The sequence below is a fragment of the Pipistrellus hanaki genome (genome assembly GCF_964339955.1).
Source record: "Pipistrellus hanaki genome assembly, chromosome: 13".
In the NCBI taxonomy this organism is placed as follows: domain Eukaryota; kingdom Metazoa; phylum Chordata; class Mammalia; order Chiroptera; family Vespertilionidae; genus Pipistrellus; species Pipistrellus hanaki.
This window is the reverse complement of record NC_140515.1, coordinates 19847851-19865089: the sequence shown is the minus strand read 5'-3', so window position 1 is coordinate 19865089 and position 17239 is coordinate 19847851. Positions and strand designations below refer to the sequence as shown.

Genomic DNA, 17239 nt, shown 5'->3' with positions numbered 1-17239 from the left:
AACTCCTTGGAACTATTTTCATGCAGTTGGTTGTACATACTGTCACTCAACACTATATGATACAGATTTCAAAAAATGTATAAATTACTGGAAACCAGTTGACTCTTTTAGCTCTCCAATGGCATGCTAGGAATACAGCCCCAGGTGTATACAATTTCCAAACACATATGTGGACTGATTGGGGCATAAATTATGACAGAGGCATAGGGTTTACTTTACTTTTTAGAGCTAAAGCTTAAAGGTATTTCTCAGTTACATAAAATACTCAAGATTCTATATTTAAAATAAATACTTGAAAGCATTTTACATGTCTGTTAAGTTTTACACACACCCCCTACTTTTTTTTTTTTCTTCACAGAGATAAACACCCTTAGATGCCACTAGGTATTAAACTCTGGACTAAATCTGGCATTGGATCTTGGCTCAGCTGCTGATTTTTTTTTTTAAACATTTTTAAAATATATTTTTATTGATTTTTTACAGAGAGAAAGGGAGAGAGATAGAGAGCTAGAAACATCGATCAGCTGCCTCCTGCACATCCTCCACTGAGGATGTGCCCGCAACCAAGGTACGTGCCCTGGACCGGAATTGAACCTAGGACCTTTCACTCCATAGGCCGACGCTCTACTCACTGAGCCAAACCGGTTTCAGCTCAGCTGCTGATTTTTTGTGTGACTTTCTGCAAGTCGCCTCCCCTCGGTGTCTTTATTCATGGAGAGGATATTATGTGCTTTATGTTAACCTCACAGCATGGCTGAGTCTCAAGTAAGACACTAGACATGGTACTTAGAAAAGAACCAGAACTCCTTCATCTCTCAATAGGTATCATTCCAAGGGCCACACAAGGCTACTACTGGATGAGTCAAAACCAGAACGTATAAGAGACAAAAAGGACGAAGGCAATGACTACAAATACCACTAACTAAATCTGGCTTAATCCTGACCAATATCCGAGACAGCGAATCTTAAAACCAAAACTAAGCTGTCCATCAAACTGTCCTGTAATTCTTAGAAAGAAAACAACAGAAACACCTCCTTGGATGTTCCTTAAAAATTAAATGGACCCCAAACCCTTAAGACCTTACACCGGGCTCCAGAATCCTTAGCCAACGTAAGTCACTCATTTGAGTCTTTTTTTAATTTTAATTTTAATTTTTTATTGATTTTGTACAGAGAGGAAGGGTGAGAGATAGTTAGAAACATCAATGAGAGAGAGTCATCGATCAGCTGCCTCTTGCACACCCCCAACTGGGGATATGCCTGCAACCAAGGTACATGCCCTTGACCGGAATAGAACTCAGGGACCCTTCAGTACCCAAGCCAACGCTCTATCCATTGAGCCAAACCGGTTTCGGCTGAGTCTTTTTTCTTGAAGAGCACACCTCCCCATGGGGAAACAGTGCCTTTTAAGCTACAATTGGTATAATTCGTGAACCTAACAGCTTTCCTTTTAATGACTTGGTCAGGTGTTGGGAGCATCTAACATGCTACAAGCACCAGTCCCTCCTGGCATGGGAAGGAAGCACCTGATAAATATAAAAACAAAGATCAATTGAGCAAAGCTGCATCAATGATCAGAAGAAATAGGCTTAGTGGTGCTCACGTGATACCACGTTTCCAGGGAAAGTCTAGAGCCACGAACTAATAAGCTCCTTAGATTTCAGTTAACGATTAAAGCCAGAAGGACCTACCTGGTTATGAGCATTAAAACTGAACATTTGCAACCCAACTCATACACCCATGTCATAAGAAATACTAGATCAAGAAGCAGTATTATATTAATGTCATAGTCCATGCAGAATACTTTTGTCTAAAAATTTTAAAGAAAATTTCAAAATATGTCATTTTTTCCTTTCATTGGGAACCATCATTGAAATAAAAAAAAATTACAAAGCACTTATGGTAAATCTTGAGCATAAATTCTGTTAATCATTTTCTTTGAAGAAAATCTTTATTGTTGGACATTTTAACTCAAATGTATGTTATCAAATGCACATCAATGACACCTGCCCCTCCCCTAAGTGGCCTTCCCTATCACACTGGTTGCAATGACAAAAACAAACACTAGAAGGCACTTTCCCATTCAGCCCTGTCCCCCTGTCCTCCCCATAGCAAATGCAGAAGGAATAGCCATTATACATCTAAAGGCACAGGTGCTTTGCTGTAACTGCCTTTGAAGGTCAAAAAGGATTTTAGAAAGGCCAGGTTTTTTATGTTATTATTATAACCACATTCCTTCTGCAAAGAAAATGATCAATCTTAAGAAATTACTTTCATAGAAACCAACAATGTCTCCTTTAGAAACAAGTATATAATCGTGTTTTCAAAAGGCTAACAAGTGAATGCTGACTTTTAAGCACAAATACTGATGACACCTGCTGGTAGAAAATATATTTTCATTAACTGCTTAAGGAGAAGTGAGCCCCACAAAACTTAGCTGTCTTTTGCACGGATACTGAAACCAGAAAACTAGCCCCAAACTCGCTTAGGTTTCTTCTTCCAACTTTGCCCATCATCATTATCAGGAAGTGATACGCCAGATCAACGAAACTTGGAATTATACCGGACTGGGCACCTCTGTCTCAAGGTACAGCCAGCATAAGAGATACTTCTACTTGGATTTACACAATTAAAAAAAAAAAAAAAGAGTTCCTCCCCCATCCTTACTCCCACACCAGTACTTCTTCATAAAATGAAAGTACATTATATAATCTGGATCCCTTAGGGAAATATTGGACATTTGGTGACACATTTCTTTCATCACATTTGTGACACACAGATATATTTACACTCTAAGAATAAGAAAAGACTAAGCAGATGAGTTTTAACCCACGTCTTTCACCAAACTCCTAAAGCACACAGGAATACGTGATAGCAAGAAGGAACTAGTCAGAGCCCAGAGCAATTTTCACCGTGGTTTTATGTGACCCCGTTCGATTTATTAATTAAACTCGGTTATGCTTTGCCTCCTTCCAAAAGGAAGCCAGTTCGAGGGGCACTCACTTCACGGCTCCTACATTCATTAGATTATGAAGTTCCCATTGAAAAGCCATTCTAGCCATCCCCGAGCCTGAACAACCTGAATCCTATGCAGGTGCCGACCTGTCACAACTTAAACAAGAATCCAAACACCATCGGGGCCATAACACTTCCACAGCTGCTGGAACAAAAACTCTTTGTGAAGATGTACAACTGAGCTGGGAGGAGGAGGGGCAGCGGGAGGGATGGGGGAGACGTTAGTTTGGGCTCAGCTTACAGAAGTCTGATCACAGCTAGAGACTGGAAGCTTGTCAGCTTAGAGCAGTTCTCGCTAGAGGCAATGAATCTTCCATGCTGTGAGCCGAGCGCACACAGCCAAGCAGATCCAAGGGTAGGGTGGAGGGTGGGTGGAGGGTGGGGGGTGGGAGGGTGGGTGGAGAGTGGGTGAGACCCCCAGGAAGGCCGGATACACACCGGCCTCCATACTTTCCCTGGTCCGGGGGTGGGTGGTGGTGAGTATGAATCCCCACTCACACACGTGAGCAACAGTGATGAGCTGGGCCCTGCGAGTTTCACCATAGCTTGCCAAGAGAAGAAGGTGGTGCAGGCTTGATCCACAGGGAGGGGACAGATCCACAGGCAAGTTCCCAGGAAGAGAAATATTTCTAATGCTCCAAGACAGCTTCACCCTGCCCCCGGGACTTCAACTCATTTCCAGGACCCAGGTGGGAGGCACTCAAAGGATCATTTAGTTCCCAGACCCCTAGCGGACTGGCCCCATGGCCACAGGTAACATGCAGAGGTGCGGCAGCCTTTGCTGCCAAGCCTGACAGGTGAGATATCCTAAAGGGTCCCCAAGACCACCCCTGCTCCCCCAACCCCGGCAAGAGGGAAGGGACCCTTAAAAGAGTAGCTCTTCCTGGAACTGGGCCTGCTGATACAGTAGGAAGTCCCCCTGCCAGGTCTAGACAGAAGACTGACAGTGTGAGAGCCTTGCAGGAAGCAGGGGCTGGGGGAGGAGGGGCAGGGGCCAGAGGCTGCTGCTCCCGGGTGGAGAGGAACAGGGATGGGGACGGGGACGGGGAGAAGAAGGTGGCGCAGGCTTGATCCACAGGGCGGGTACAGAAGGGAGACAGGGAGAGAGGGAGCCAGGGGAGGTATGTGTCAGAGGCGGAAAGAGGGGGAAGTGGAAACAGAGACAGTGACACGGAGCCGGACCGGAGAGACAGTCCAAGGAGAGCCCCTACCTCGGCGTCCTTGGCCGGACTGCTGGCCGGGGGCACCTCCAGGCTGCAGTTCGCCCTCTTGACCGAGAGGTAGAAGGGGTAATCCTTGGCCACCATGGCGGCTGCCGGGCCTGCCCTCTGGGGTGTCACCGTCGACCCGATGCGAGTACAGAACTCCCAGGCGAAGGGGGGCCCCAGCTCCACGGTGCCGGGCGCCGCGGCGACGCGGAGACTGACTGACAGCCGGCTTCTAGCCCGCAGGCACCCAGCCCCGCGCGCCGGCCGGGGCGGGGCCACAATAGAACACGCCCCCTGGTGGGCGGGGTGGACGTGGTGGGCGGGGCGTCTCACCCAGGGAGCCCAGATTCCGCCCCGCAGGCCCAGGCGGGAAGCAGCGCGGAGGGAATCTGCTCGGGGGAAGCAAGCCTTTAAAAGGCCTCTGGCCGAAACCGGTTTGGCTCAGTGGATAGAGTATCTGTCTGCGGACTGAAGGGTCCCAGATTCCATTCCGGTCAAGGGCACGTACATTGTTTGCGGGCACATCCCCAGGTGGGGGCGTGCAGGAGGCAGCTGGTCGGTGATTCTCTCTCATCGATGTTTCTAATTCTCTATTCCTCTCTCTGTAAACTATCAATAAAATATATTTTAAAAAATAAAAAATAAATAAAAGCCCACCTTGCTTATTCCCAGCCAGGCTCCCCGCACACACATTTTTTTTTAAAAAATGAACGCCATTATAACAGAGTCCATAAACAGTAAAATGCGCCCCATTTAAAAAAATGGTTTTATGGATTTGTGAGAGAGAGAAAGGAAGGGAGAGGGATACAGAGACAAAAGCACCCATGAGAGAGAAACACCCCTTGGCGCCTCCTGCACGCCCCCCACTGGGGGTCGAGTCCGCACCCCAGGCACGCGCTGGGATCCAGCCCAGGACGCTCAACGCGGGGCGCATCGGCCTGGCAAACGCGCCCATTTTAAGTGAACAGCCCTTAAGGGATGACAAACATAAACACTTGTAACCACCTCCAGAGAGTTCCCCGGGGCCCATTTCTCTGCAGCCTCCAGGCAGTCAATCTACCTCCCCTTACAGAAAAAAAAAGCACACTGCAAATGCCCAGCAGGCAATTACCAGGTCATCTGCTGCAGCCCTGTCCAGTGAAAACCAAGTTGCACCTGGAAACAGCTAATATCCATCCACAGGGAATCCTTAAATACACGCTCCTCATTATGGAGCGCCCTCAGCAGCGGTCCAAAAAGATGGGTCTATGGGTCTGGAGTGGGAAGATCTTTAATGTATGAGGTTCAGTTAAAAATTAATTACAGGGTAAGCACCGTGTAAAAACACATTTACAAGAGAATACCATATATTTTCTATAGATACCTGGAGGTAAGTACCATTGGAAACCATCCAGAAGGCGCCGCAGCAAACGCCTATCACGAGTTCTTAGAGCCCAGGGGAGGCACTCAGTACCAGAGGGTACCTGGCATTAAGGGATTAAAGGTAACAAAGGAGACCAAGAGTATAGCTAATGCTCTTAGAATTGTGTTTAATCCTCACCCGAGGGTGTTTTTATTGAATTTTAGAGGGAGGGGGAGGGGGAGATAAGGAAGGGGGAAGAGGAGGGAGGGAGGGAAAGAAGGAGGGAGGAAGAGAGAGGAGAGAAAAAGGAGGGAGGAAGAGGGAGGAGGGAGGAAGAGGGAGGAGCGAGGAAGGGAAGAGGGAGAAAGGAAGGAAAGAGGAAGGGAGGGAGGGGAAGAGGAAGAGAGAAACATTGACTGCTTGTCTCCCATATGCACTGGGGATCTGTGATTGAACCTGAAACCTAGGTATGTGCCCTGACTCGGAATCGAACCTGCAACCTTTTGGGGTACAGGACAATATTCCACCTGGTGGCTAGGGCTGTTCTTAAATTTTTTACAAGAAAAATATATTCACGCGTTTCTTGGGAAATTAAATTTCTTAAAAATTAAAATGATCATTACCTCAAGTTACTCTGCAGATTGCACCGTTGGCTTTGCTACGCCCTCCTTATCAGGGTCCCGGCCTCGGCGCCTGTGGTTTGGGGAGATGTGGTTCCTACTTCTTCCGCGTGTGCAGGAGGGAGTGGGAAAGGAAGTGTGTAGTCCCTGTGTCCGTGGCCTCTGCTTCCAGCTGAGGGCAGAATCCTCAGTTCCCACTTCCTAAAGAGGAAACCTCAGGACACAGGGCTCTTTCACCGCAGGTACCAAAACCACACACCCTGGCACTAAATCCACCCGCTTCCCCGCCTACCAAGGGAAGATAAACTGCCTCCAGGAGGAGTTCTAGGAGGATCAGGCCCAGCTTTTCTGCCTTGGGCATGAAGGAGGCTCTGAAGGAGCAGGCTCCAACTGAGGCTGAAGAGAGCACCTGTTTCCTCTCAAACGTGGGCCGTAAAGCAGTGATCAGGAAGCGGGGCGGGACCACTGATCTTCCCTCCCTGCGCTCCTGAGCACAGCTGGGTCCTGTCAGCCTGGGCTGCGCGGATGGGGTGCTCACAGGGGTGCTCTCCACAAGCGTGGCTAAGCTCGGTGGGGGGGTGAGAGGGCCCCCATCTCCAAGGGCACCTTCACCAAAGCAGCCCCTGGGTAATGCTGCAGCCAAAGCAGGGCCAGGAGGCGGGAGACGCCTCAGCGAAGGCTCGCTTGGCTGCCAAGGACGTGAGCTGAAGCACCTGCCCTGCTGCTCATTCCCGCCCTGCTCTGGCTCCCACGGGCCCGCCATCCCGACGAGAGCAGCGGTCGCCAACGTTTCGGGCTTCACGGACCACTGGAGGGCGACCGCTGGACTAGAGGACTCTGTCAGCAACAGCCCAGGACTCTCCCAGTTCCAACAGTGGGAACTGAGGACTCTGCCCTCAGCCGGAAGCAGAGACCATGGAAACAGACTACTCACTTCCTTCCCCACTCGCTCCTGCACACGGGAGAAGGAGAAACCCCAAACCACGCTCACTGTGGCCGGGACTCTGATAAGGAGGGCGTAGAAAATCCAACAGTACAATCTACAGAGTAACTTGAGGTAATGATCGTTTTTAAAAATATATATATTTTATTGATTTTGTACAGAGAGGAAGGGAGAGAGATAGAGAGCCAGAAACATCGATGAGAGAGAGTCATCGATCAGCTGCCTCTTGCACACCCCCCACCGGGGATATGCCCGCAACCAAGGTACATGCCCTTGACCGGAATCGAACCCGGGACCCTTCAGTCCCCAAGCCGACGCTCTATCCATTGAGCCAAACCGGTTTTGGCGGTAATGATCATTTTAACTTTTAAAAACTAATTTCTAATTTCCCAGGGCTTTTAAAAAGTATATATTTTATGCCGGGACCGGTTTGGCTCTATGGCTTGGGGACTGAAGGGTCCCAGGTTCGATTCCGGTCAAGGGCATGTACCTTGGTTGCGGGCATATCCCCGGTAGGGGGTGTGCAAGAGGCAGCTGATCGATGACTCTCTCTCATCGATGTTTCTCACTCTCTATCTCTCTCCCTTCCTCTCTGTATAAAATCAATAAAATATATTTAAATATATATATATATATATATATATATATATATATATATATATATATATATATTATATATATATATATTATGTTACACCCAGACTTCGTGATCCCCAAGGACCACCAGGGAGCCGAGTCCGATGCAATAAACAAAAGAGCCTTTTCCATGCTAGCATGGGCTCTGTCCCACTCACGCCGGCAGCATGGCGGAAGAGAGAGCGAATTTCGCCCAGTCCAGGGGTTTTACTCCAGTCGGTGGTGATGTCACTGCCTCGGCTAACCCTGATTGGTTGGGTGAGGGCTAGGGATAACTCCGCCCTGTGGGGCGGAGTCGGGAGCTCATCCTCGCCCTGCCCTGCCCTCTCATTTTATTGATTTTTTTTTTACAGAGAGGAAGAGAGAGGGATAGAGAGTTAGAAACATCAATGAGAGAGACACATCCATCAGCTGTCTTTTTCACCCCCCTCCCCCACTGGGGATGTGCCCTTAACCAGAATCGAACCTGGGACCCTTCAGTCCGCTCTATCCACCCAGCCAAACCGGTTTCGGCTTCCCAGGGCTTTGATCCCTGGTGGAGCTTGCTGGGCCTTGTCCTCCAGCATTTGGTGAAGAAGAGAGTGACAACCCCCAGGATCAGACTCCTCACTGCAGGATCTGCAGGGCCAGGCAGGAAACCTGGCACACCATGAAATCCAGGGTGGTAATGAACAAAGCCGAAGGAAGGGAGGGCGCTTTAGACTCAGGTTTAAGTACAACCATCACCGAGCAAAGAACAGTCGTGGGTTGATGAGAACGCTTCCATGTTCACTTTCTTATAACGTTTTTTACTTGCCCCCCCTTAAAAGAGTTTGATCCATAAAAATCAACCAATATGCTTCCTCACACACATATGTGCAAGGTTACACCCTTTTCTATGATCCATGCTAGGGAGAACTGGAGGGAGAGGAAGAGGAGAGGGAGAAGAGAGGAGAATTGATTTATAGCCAATGGCCAATAACAATTTACATAGTGCTGCCAAAAAAACAAAACGAAATGAAAATAGGCCCCAGAAGGAAGGTGAGAGAGATGGCAGTCTGGGGTTTTCTTGGGAGGCCTGAGACAGTTAAAGGATTTTGGAGGGTATTGACCCCACACGATTTCCATCTTGTGCCCTGACTTCAAACCTTCTCAGTGTGGTGTGCTGCTCCCAAATGAGCAGGTTTGGGGTTTGGGAAATCTGGCTAGGATTTCAACCTGGGGTGTCTGTCACCAAAGACTTTGTCAGAAAGCAGCTGCTCCACAGAAGGGTTCCAAGCACACACCTGAGGCTGGTGTCACAGCCGAGTGAAGCCGCCCAGCTCTGCGATGCTGCCCAGCTGAGCGGGCCCCAGGAGCCCAGCATTCCCCACCGTGTGTGTGTGTGTGTGTGTGTGTGTGTGTGTGTGTGTGTTTACAGGCTTAGGAACAACACTGCCCTCACAGTCAGCTCCACTCAAAGCAGCAGCACAAAGTGCCTTTCAGAACTCGCCTTCGGCAAAACCCCTTATAATCCTATAAAACGCTTCACAGCCGGGCAGTGTTCCCCGCTAGCCAGAAGCCTGGAGCCTGGAATAAAGAAGTCTGTTCTGCATTTCCAGGACCGGTGCCAGGAGCGGGGCCTGCGTGCTCGCGGGGGCCGAGCAGGCTCATTTGTGCTGCTGGGAGGGTGGTGGGTCTCCGCACACAAGCCCACCGCTGATTGTGGCTCCTCTCAGACGAGCAGTCAGCCCGGCATGGCTGGAAGACCATCAATCAGCGCCTTAGGCTCACTCCCGTGACTGTGAGCAGGACGGGCTCAGCACGAGGCTAAAACTTCCCACGTTACAGCGGTTGTGACCGTCTTCTCGGCCGAAGGGACGATGCTTTGTCCTGTCAGCATTATACTTAGCATGAGGGTTAGTGTGTTCTTCTTTTCCCTAAGCCTCACTTGTTCATTCATTCGTTCGATTCATTCATTCATTCATCTAGTAAGTAAGAACGCCTATTACAGATCAAGTGCTCAATGAATTAGGTTTCTCTCCTCTTTTCCACCCATTCCTGAACCTCAATGCCAGGAATACACACCTGCTCAAGGACCATGCTGACTGTAAAACATGGCCGTCCAGCGGTGACCTCTGCAGAGAGGTAAGCACTAGCAAAAGGAGCTCAAGTCACAGTAGCCATCCTCCAAAGCACGGCCTTCAGACCTGAGCCTGCTTCCTCGGCAACTAAAGCAGTCTCTTCTGTCCCTGCTCCTCTGATATGGTCATGTAGCCACATGTCGGACACACGTGTGTACCAACACCCCTCCCCTCCCCTTCCATTTGGGTGGCATTCCCAGTTAATGACCCAGCTCCCTCTCCTCTCTGCATCTTCAGTCTTGATGGGAGAGGGGGTTTTAAAAAGTTTGCAGAAGTTCTGGCAGTGAATCCTGAGAGATCAGGACTATGGTTTACTACCAGACAGGTAGAAATGGCACAAATGAAGCACTGATGATATCTAAGATCATACCAGGGTTATTACTCTCCCACTGCCTGGGGATATGTCTACTAGCTCCAGCCTAGATTTATGAAAATACATCCCTAGATATTCTGAAGCTGGAAGGCTTCATTCTTGCATTCTCTTAAAGATCTCATTTTCTGAAACAAGTCTGCAAAACTGGTTAAGTGACAGAATTTTTCTCTTTCTCCTAGGATTGAGCTAATCCTATGGATTACTAACTCTAATGCAAAAATAATCAAGACTTTATGTTTGGGGGAAAAAGGGGGAGTGAATATCTGTCTTGCCCTGATAGGCCACACACAGGTGCATTCCCTAGGCTCTGGTTCATTACAGCTGTGATTCTCTACACGGGGGTGGGGGTGGGGATGCGATTTTAACTCTGGAGGTGACATTGGCAATGTCTGGATAGACTTTCCATTGTCCCTGGGGGAGAGTGCTGGTGGTATCTCGTAGGTAGAGGCCCAGGAAGCTAGGAAACATCCTATAACGCACAGGACACCCCTCCACAACAAAAGAGTTAACAGGTCCAAAATGCCAACAGGGCCACTGCTGAGAAACACTGCATTAAAGATAGAGTAAAGCTGAAATATGGCATCAGAGCCAGATGAATCTTTTAATTTTGACCTCAAGGATATTTTCACTTTAGACCTTGATCGTTGATTGATGTCAAAAGTTAGCTTAGGCATGGCAGTGCAAAGAAAACAATGGTTGAGTGCCAGCCCTGGCCTGGTAACTGAGTTGTTTAGAGCATTGTCCCGATACACCAAGATTGCGGGTTCAATCCCCGATCAGGGCATATATAAGAATCAACCAATGAATGCATAAATAAGTGGAACAACAAGTTGATATTTCTCTCTATCACTCTCCCTGCCCGCCCCCAATCATTTTTTTAAAAGGCTGAGTGTCAAGAAGCCTCAGAATATTGACATGCTTAGAATCTTTCCCTGATGCCCAAACTTGACCCTTAATTGAATGACAGGTTTCATAACATATGAAATGGACAAGAGAATAAGGAAGAATATGGAGTAAGGCAGGCTGTGGGCGGTATAGAAAATTGTCTTAAACTGCTTCAGATACAAAAATGCGCTTCAAAAGATCAGTGAAAAGACAATACTTGAAGAAGAAATTTGGGAGGGGCACAGAATGTTCCAAAGTTTGGTCTTTCCCAAAACAACCTTTACCACCACATTTAAATGATTTTGGGGGCAGAAATGCAATCTCCGTGATGAAATAAAAACACCATAGAGCTCAATTCATTATTGTTTTGGCTGCACAGCATGTGTGATGGGAAACTTGCCTTCGCTCCAGATGTTGCAATAAGAATCCTGACCTTCTCCAGTGTTAGCTGATTACTATCAATAGCTTGTTTTGCTTAGAGAATCCAAGCCATCTCTGAGACCACTTTCTGCAGAATACTAAAGGGACTTTGAACTTTATGGGTAGTCTGCATTTGTTTGAGAGTCTTTAACATTTTTGACCAATAATTCCATCAATGTGTTTATACCCCAAAACTATTTATTCCCCGGGGACTACAGCTAATGTATGCATTGTGTACGTTTTAAAATACAAACTGTTGCGCAGAGAAATTAGAATCCAAATGTATAAAGTCTAGCTTTGGATATTGGAAGTGTTTTCTATCAACTACAAACTCAGCAGAGTACTGTATTTCATCAAACCTAAGATACCACAGACTGTAATATGTGGCATTATTTTATGTACTACCAGGAAAGAAAAAAAAAAAGCTGCCAATTAAATTATAACACGTGATCAATTCCAGAGGAGTTAAAAAGAGGAGCAAATGTCTATAGAATAAAACATAACAGTATTCATCCGTCTGGCTGGGATTTGAAAACACATTTGTAGAAACATGACTTCTGGGAATTCAGAGACAATAGTTCCAGAGACTACCTGCGATGAAATCAACCAAGAAACTTATCAAATCCATATCCCCGGGCCCCACGTTGGGTCTGTGGAATTGGAATCTTTAGCAATGGACTCCAGAAATCCAGATCACAATTATCAGAGAACCCAATAGTTAACCTGGGCCCCCTCCTTCAGAAACACTCTGACTGCAGATCCTCAAGCCAGAGCTGCCCAGGGGTACGATGTGGCAGCATCAAAACCCAAAACGGGCATGGGAACGGCTTCTTTGCTCATCCAGCACTGAGAAACGTGCTAGACAGGCTGCTATGTACACAAGGATGCCTTGGGGAATACAGTGAAAAATATGCAAGTCCAGGCTTCAGGTAAACTGCCAGCTGAGCCACCCACCGGGAGACCTGTTCTGGCTCTGGGGACCTGATTTACAATCTAGTATCCAGCTCCAATGAAAAACAAGCTTATCTTCATAGCCTGGGGGCACGACACTGCATTTAAGTTTTTAAAAAATTAGCTGTAGCAGTCGGAGGAGGGGAGCTGGCTTGAGATGTTTACTTGAACAAGACCTGGGGCTGTGGGGAGGTGAGGAGGGGGCTGGCGTGTGTGAAGGAACTTAACTGCAGAACAAGCTCAGCTAGCAGAAGCGGACTCCCAGCCAGCACACGCCTCACTCGCCTGGCGGGAGCCGGGGTGGGCTGGAGAGAGCAGCCCGTTAGCTGAAGCATTCCCCCAGCTCAGAGCATCCGACAACACGACAGAGGGGTTGGGAGGTGCAGGTTCACTGAGCACTTTGGTTAACCTGGCTTACACGCGCTTCTGCTGTATTTGAATTTTTTTTCCTCATCTCACATCCAAAACTAAGCTGGGCAAACACACGTCTCCCATGCCCACAATTCTGACGGAACCGAGAGCCTTGGCAACAGAAGGCTGAACACAAGCATCAGCCTCTGGTTCACCAACGTTGGTCATTTAGTTCCTTGGCACGAGGAGGCCAACCACCAGACGGCTTTCTGGCTAAGGCCGTCCCCGAGGCCCAGGCTCGGAAGGAGAACCCTGGCTTGGTGCCCCCACAGTGCTCAGCGCCTCTCTTTCCCTGGACTCACCCCGCTCACAGGGACTGACTTGATGTGTCTCCACTGCTCAACGGCCGCGAGCTGCCAGGGCACGGGGGGCGTGTCTATCTTGCTCACCACAGAGACTCCAGCCCCTTCCACCAGGCTGGCACAGGGTAGGAGGACCCGTGATTGTTCAATAAGAATGAAATTGAAATGGAGCTCATCAAAGAACACATCGCGAAGGAGGTAAATCCAGAGGAGAATTTTTTGCAAGGAGGAACAGAAGTTTCTGAGATGGGACGAGAAGCCATATGCACAATATCACAGCTGAAAGACATGGGGGAAAGCACCCCTGGGCCCCTAACGCTTATCTTCTTGAAGAGTCCAAGACGCAGCGAAAGCCCTCTGAGAGCCCGCGCCTGCGGAGTAGGCTGTGGGCCCGCTCAGACATTACTGAGCTTCCAGTTCCCCGGGCTTCTTACGCACAGCCGGCCAGTTACACTAATTCCCGAACCGGGTGGGCTTCCCAGGAGCCTGGAACTCCGGTGGCAAAGGTACGTCAAATAGTGTGTTTTCAGAGACACCGTGTAACATGCTCATCTGAACCCCTTCCTTCCCCCAAGGGCACTGTCTTCCTTTTCCTGCTCTGCTTTTATTTCAGGTTAAACCACCATTTTGTTTTGCTTTTCAACTTGCCATGCTCATACCTAGTGCTATTTAAATATATTTTTATTGATTTCAAAGAAGAAGGGAGAGGGAGAGAGAGAGAAACGTCAATGATGAGAGAGAATCATTGATCGGCTGTCTCCCACACGCCCCACACTGGGGATGGAGCCAGCCACACCGGCGGAGTTAAACTTTGCTCTCTTGAGCTGGGCCCGGAGGGACTGACTTTTAAAGGGGTAGGGGAGATTTTTGCCTGTTTCTGCAAGATGAAGCATGGCACTTATCTGAAGTGCCCAGACTGAGGGGCAATTATGGACTCGAGGACTTTTTAACCCAAGGAAACTGCCCTGCTGGCCAGTGTACCAAGGGACGACCATGGTCTCCCGCCTGGCCTTCCTGGAACATGACAAATGCCCTGAGAGCTCGGTCTGATTGAAACCCAGGGCACGCTGCACAAAACCCATCTGTCAGGGAGTGGGAGGAAGGGAGGGTAGAGGTAAGAGAGAATTAAAATTGTAAAGCCAACATCACGTGGCTTCCTCCTTGAACTTTAACAACCCAGTGCTGCCTCCGGGCTCAGAAAAGCCAAATGCAATGGGTAGGGACAAGGGTTGCGCTGGTGCCAGGAAAACGCAATAAGACATAAATTTTATAAGGTAAGCAATGAATAAATGCCCTCCAGAAACAAAAAGCCTTTAACATCTCCGGAGTTGGCAGCCAGATGCCTGAGACGTTGGTTCAGTGCATCCAAAAAACGCACAACAGGTAGGACCACCTTCTTTTGGATGAAGTCATCGTCCAGGGCGAACAATAGCTGGGTTTTATGATTCCAGGAAGGAGGGGGAACTAGATCAGTATTTTCTTTGCCACAGCAAGATCCATTCGGATGCACACTGGAGGTTTTCCACGTGTTGGGCACAGTTTCCAGAATGTTTGTGAAGGAAATGCTCTGCAGAGCGCCTTGGTCTCTGAGAGAGCCGTCTTTCTCCGGGGAGAGGGAGGGATCCGATCTGCCCCACGACGTTCGTTCCTAAGAAGACCCGCAGCTCCAGGTCTTCCTGCGGGTCTCCTGTGGTTCTGAAATGCAGCTTGTTATTGCTCTGCGCCCAGAAGTGTTGGAGGAAGTGCCTGTCACCATCGCTCAAAAATAAAATTGAACACGATGCTGGCAGAGAGCTCAAAAACCAAAGGGATCAGCATTCTGCTGCCGTTTCCTGTTCATAAAACTTTATAAAAACAACCCACCCATCAAAGCAAAAAGCCTGCAACAATAGCTCATTATTCTCTTCCGAAAGGCTTGCCTCCGACCGCTCTGAAATTAGGTGCCATCACATTTCCTGAGTTATGGGCTCTGAACACACCACATCCCTTTCCTCCCTTCCGCGCCCCTACCCAGCCTGGCATCATTCCTGAATTCAGACGCTTCTCTAGGGTACGGGCTCCAGCGGAGAGAGGCCCGCATTCGCCTTCCTACCGGTCCAGAGACCAAGCACCTGTACCGGCTGGAAGCCGGAGTAATGGAGGCTTCCTTCCCTCGAATTCATTTTCATTTCCTAGAGGAACTTTTCATATGGAAGGTGCAAAGTTACAAAGCGGAAAAAAACACACAAACCATACAGACTCCTCCAATAAACTGAAAAATAGTATAAATGCATTGCCTGGTGACATTAATTTTTGGCTCTAAAGTAAAAATGCATGGAATATTCAACAGCTCATCCTTTAGTACCTGATAGGATATAGGGCAACACAAGCTCTGTAAAAAGAAGCTTAGATGCAAATACCGAGTTCAGCTTGCTGTCTATAGGACTTTGGACAATTTATTTAACTAGGCCAAACCTCAGTTTAATCATCCGTGAAATGGGGATATGAGAGTTTCAAGGCTTTAATGGGGTTTTAATGGTTTAATGAGTTAATACGTATGTCAGTGTTTTAGATACAAGGTAAACAAATAATCCACATTATTGTTACCTTTCTGTATATAAAACACCCCACTCCCTTCTGTTTCAATGAGTTAGAGAAGAAAAGATGGGATTTGGAGATCCTTGCTTCCAAAGGTGTTAATTCTTTCATTTAAACGAATGGTTTCAAATGCTGATTTCGTTACTGAACATACATCATGAAAGCAGCACAGTGAAGAGTCGGACTGACCTAACTTTGAAGGCATGGGGTCTAATCCTGGTTCTACACCTAAATTTGCTGTGTGACCTTCGGCAAGGCAAGTAAACTCTCCGAGGTGCAGTTTCTTGAACTATAAAATAAGGAGATTTAAACAAAAATGCTGGTCTTCCTAACCGGCGTGGATCAATGTTTGAACCTCGACCTATGAACCAGGAGGTCACGGTTCGATTCCTGGTCAGGGCACATGCTCAGGTTGCAGGCTTGATCCCCAGTGTGGGGCATGCAGGAGGCACCGGTCAATGATTCTCTCTCATCATTAATGTTTCTATCTCTCTCTCCCTTCCTTGCTAGAATCAATTAAAAAATATTATTAAAAAATGCTTATCTTCTATGATTCTATAAAATAGCAACAACTGATGTATACATGAAGTATTGTTTAAATTTTATGCTGTTTTATTTCAGGAAAGAAAATAAAAACAATAATGCTATTGACAAAAGCATCCTTGCTTAAAACCAGCAAGTTTGATATAGGCAGCCCGCAGTTTGGGTCGATTCAGTATAATCATATTTCACAAGGGGTCATCAGAAAATTCAGCTCGATATCTTCATTTGTCAGGAAATGCATAAGCATATGGATTTCTCTAACATCAAACGGCCGAGAAAACAAGATTGAAGCAGGGGTAAGATCAATGGTGACCAATGAAATACTGAAAAGAAAATGCAGCGAGACTAAAAATGGAAGGGAACGGGCCTAAAATACACTGTCACTTAAAAATAGGTCCTTGGCCGCATGGTGCCGTGTTATCTGTACGACAACATTTGGTTCCTACTGTGTCCTCTTCCTACAGGCTGTTATGACTGTGAGAGCCCTCTGTTCCTTCAGTGACAAAGGCTTGCTGCTGTGTGGATCCCCCAACCCCCTGCCAGGCATGACTTCCTCTCTGTCTTTGTAACAGGCTCTGCTTATGTCCAAGTAGCAGGGCTGCAGCCAGTTCTCTCCTGAGTGCAATGCACAGACACAGACGGCTGCTGGTGAGAGCTGAACACCAGGGGCTTCTCAAGGCTGAGGGCCCTGTGGACACGACCAGATGCCAATACAAAACACTTACACCGATGTCACACATTTTAAAAATCGGAACTAAAGACAAAGATGCATTGCAGCAACTTCTGAACAGTGCCTTGGAGATAACAGATGGAACCAGAGTTAACCAACAAACCATGCACTTCATTCTTTATTCTGTGTCTTCCACTTGACTGTAAGCTCCCTAAGGGCAAGAATCATGACTCTTGTTCAC

The 17239-nt window shown here is 47.8% G+C and overlaps 1 protein-coding gene across 6 annotated transcripts in view; it reads right to left on the bottom strand.

Moving 5' to 3' along the window:
* ARHGEF3 (Rho guanine nucleotide exchange factor 3) overlaps positions 1-17239 on the bottom strand; it is a 284073-nt gene that overhangs the window by 59689 nt on the left and 207145 nt on the right. Inside the window, exon 1 of one of the 6 annotated variants that reach the window (XM_084903130.1) lies at positions 4227-4477. The exons of the other annotated variants lie outside the window; for them this stretch is intronic. Coding sequence (XP_084759256.1) covers positions 4227-4322 — 96 coding nt within the window. The 5' untranslated portion in view covers positions 4323-4477. Of the gene's footprint in view, positions 1-4226; positions 4478-17239 lie in introns of those variants that run through there. 6 annotated transcript variants of the gene reach the window in all.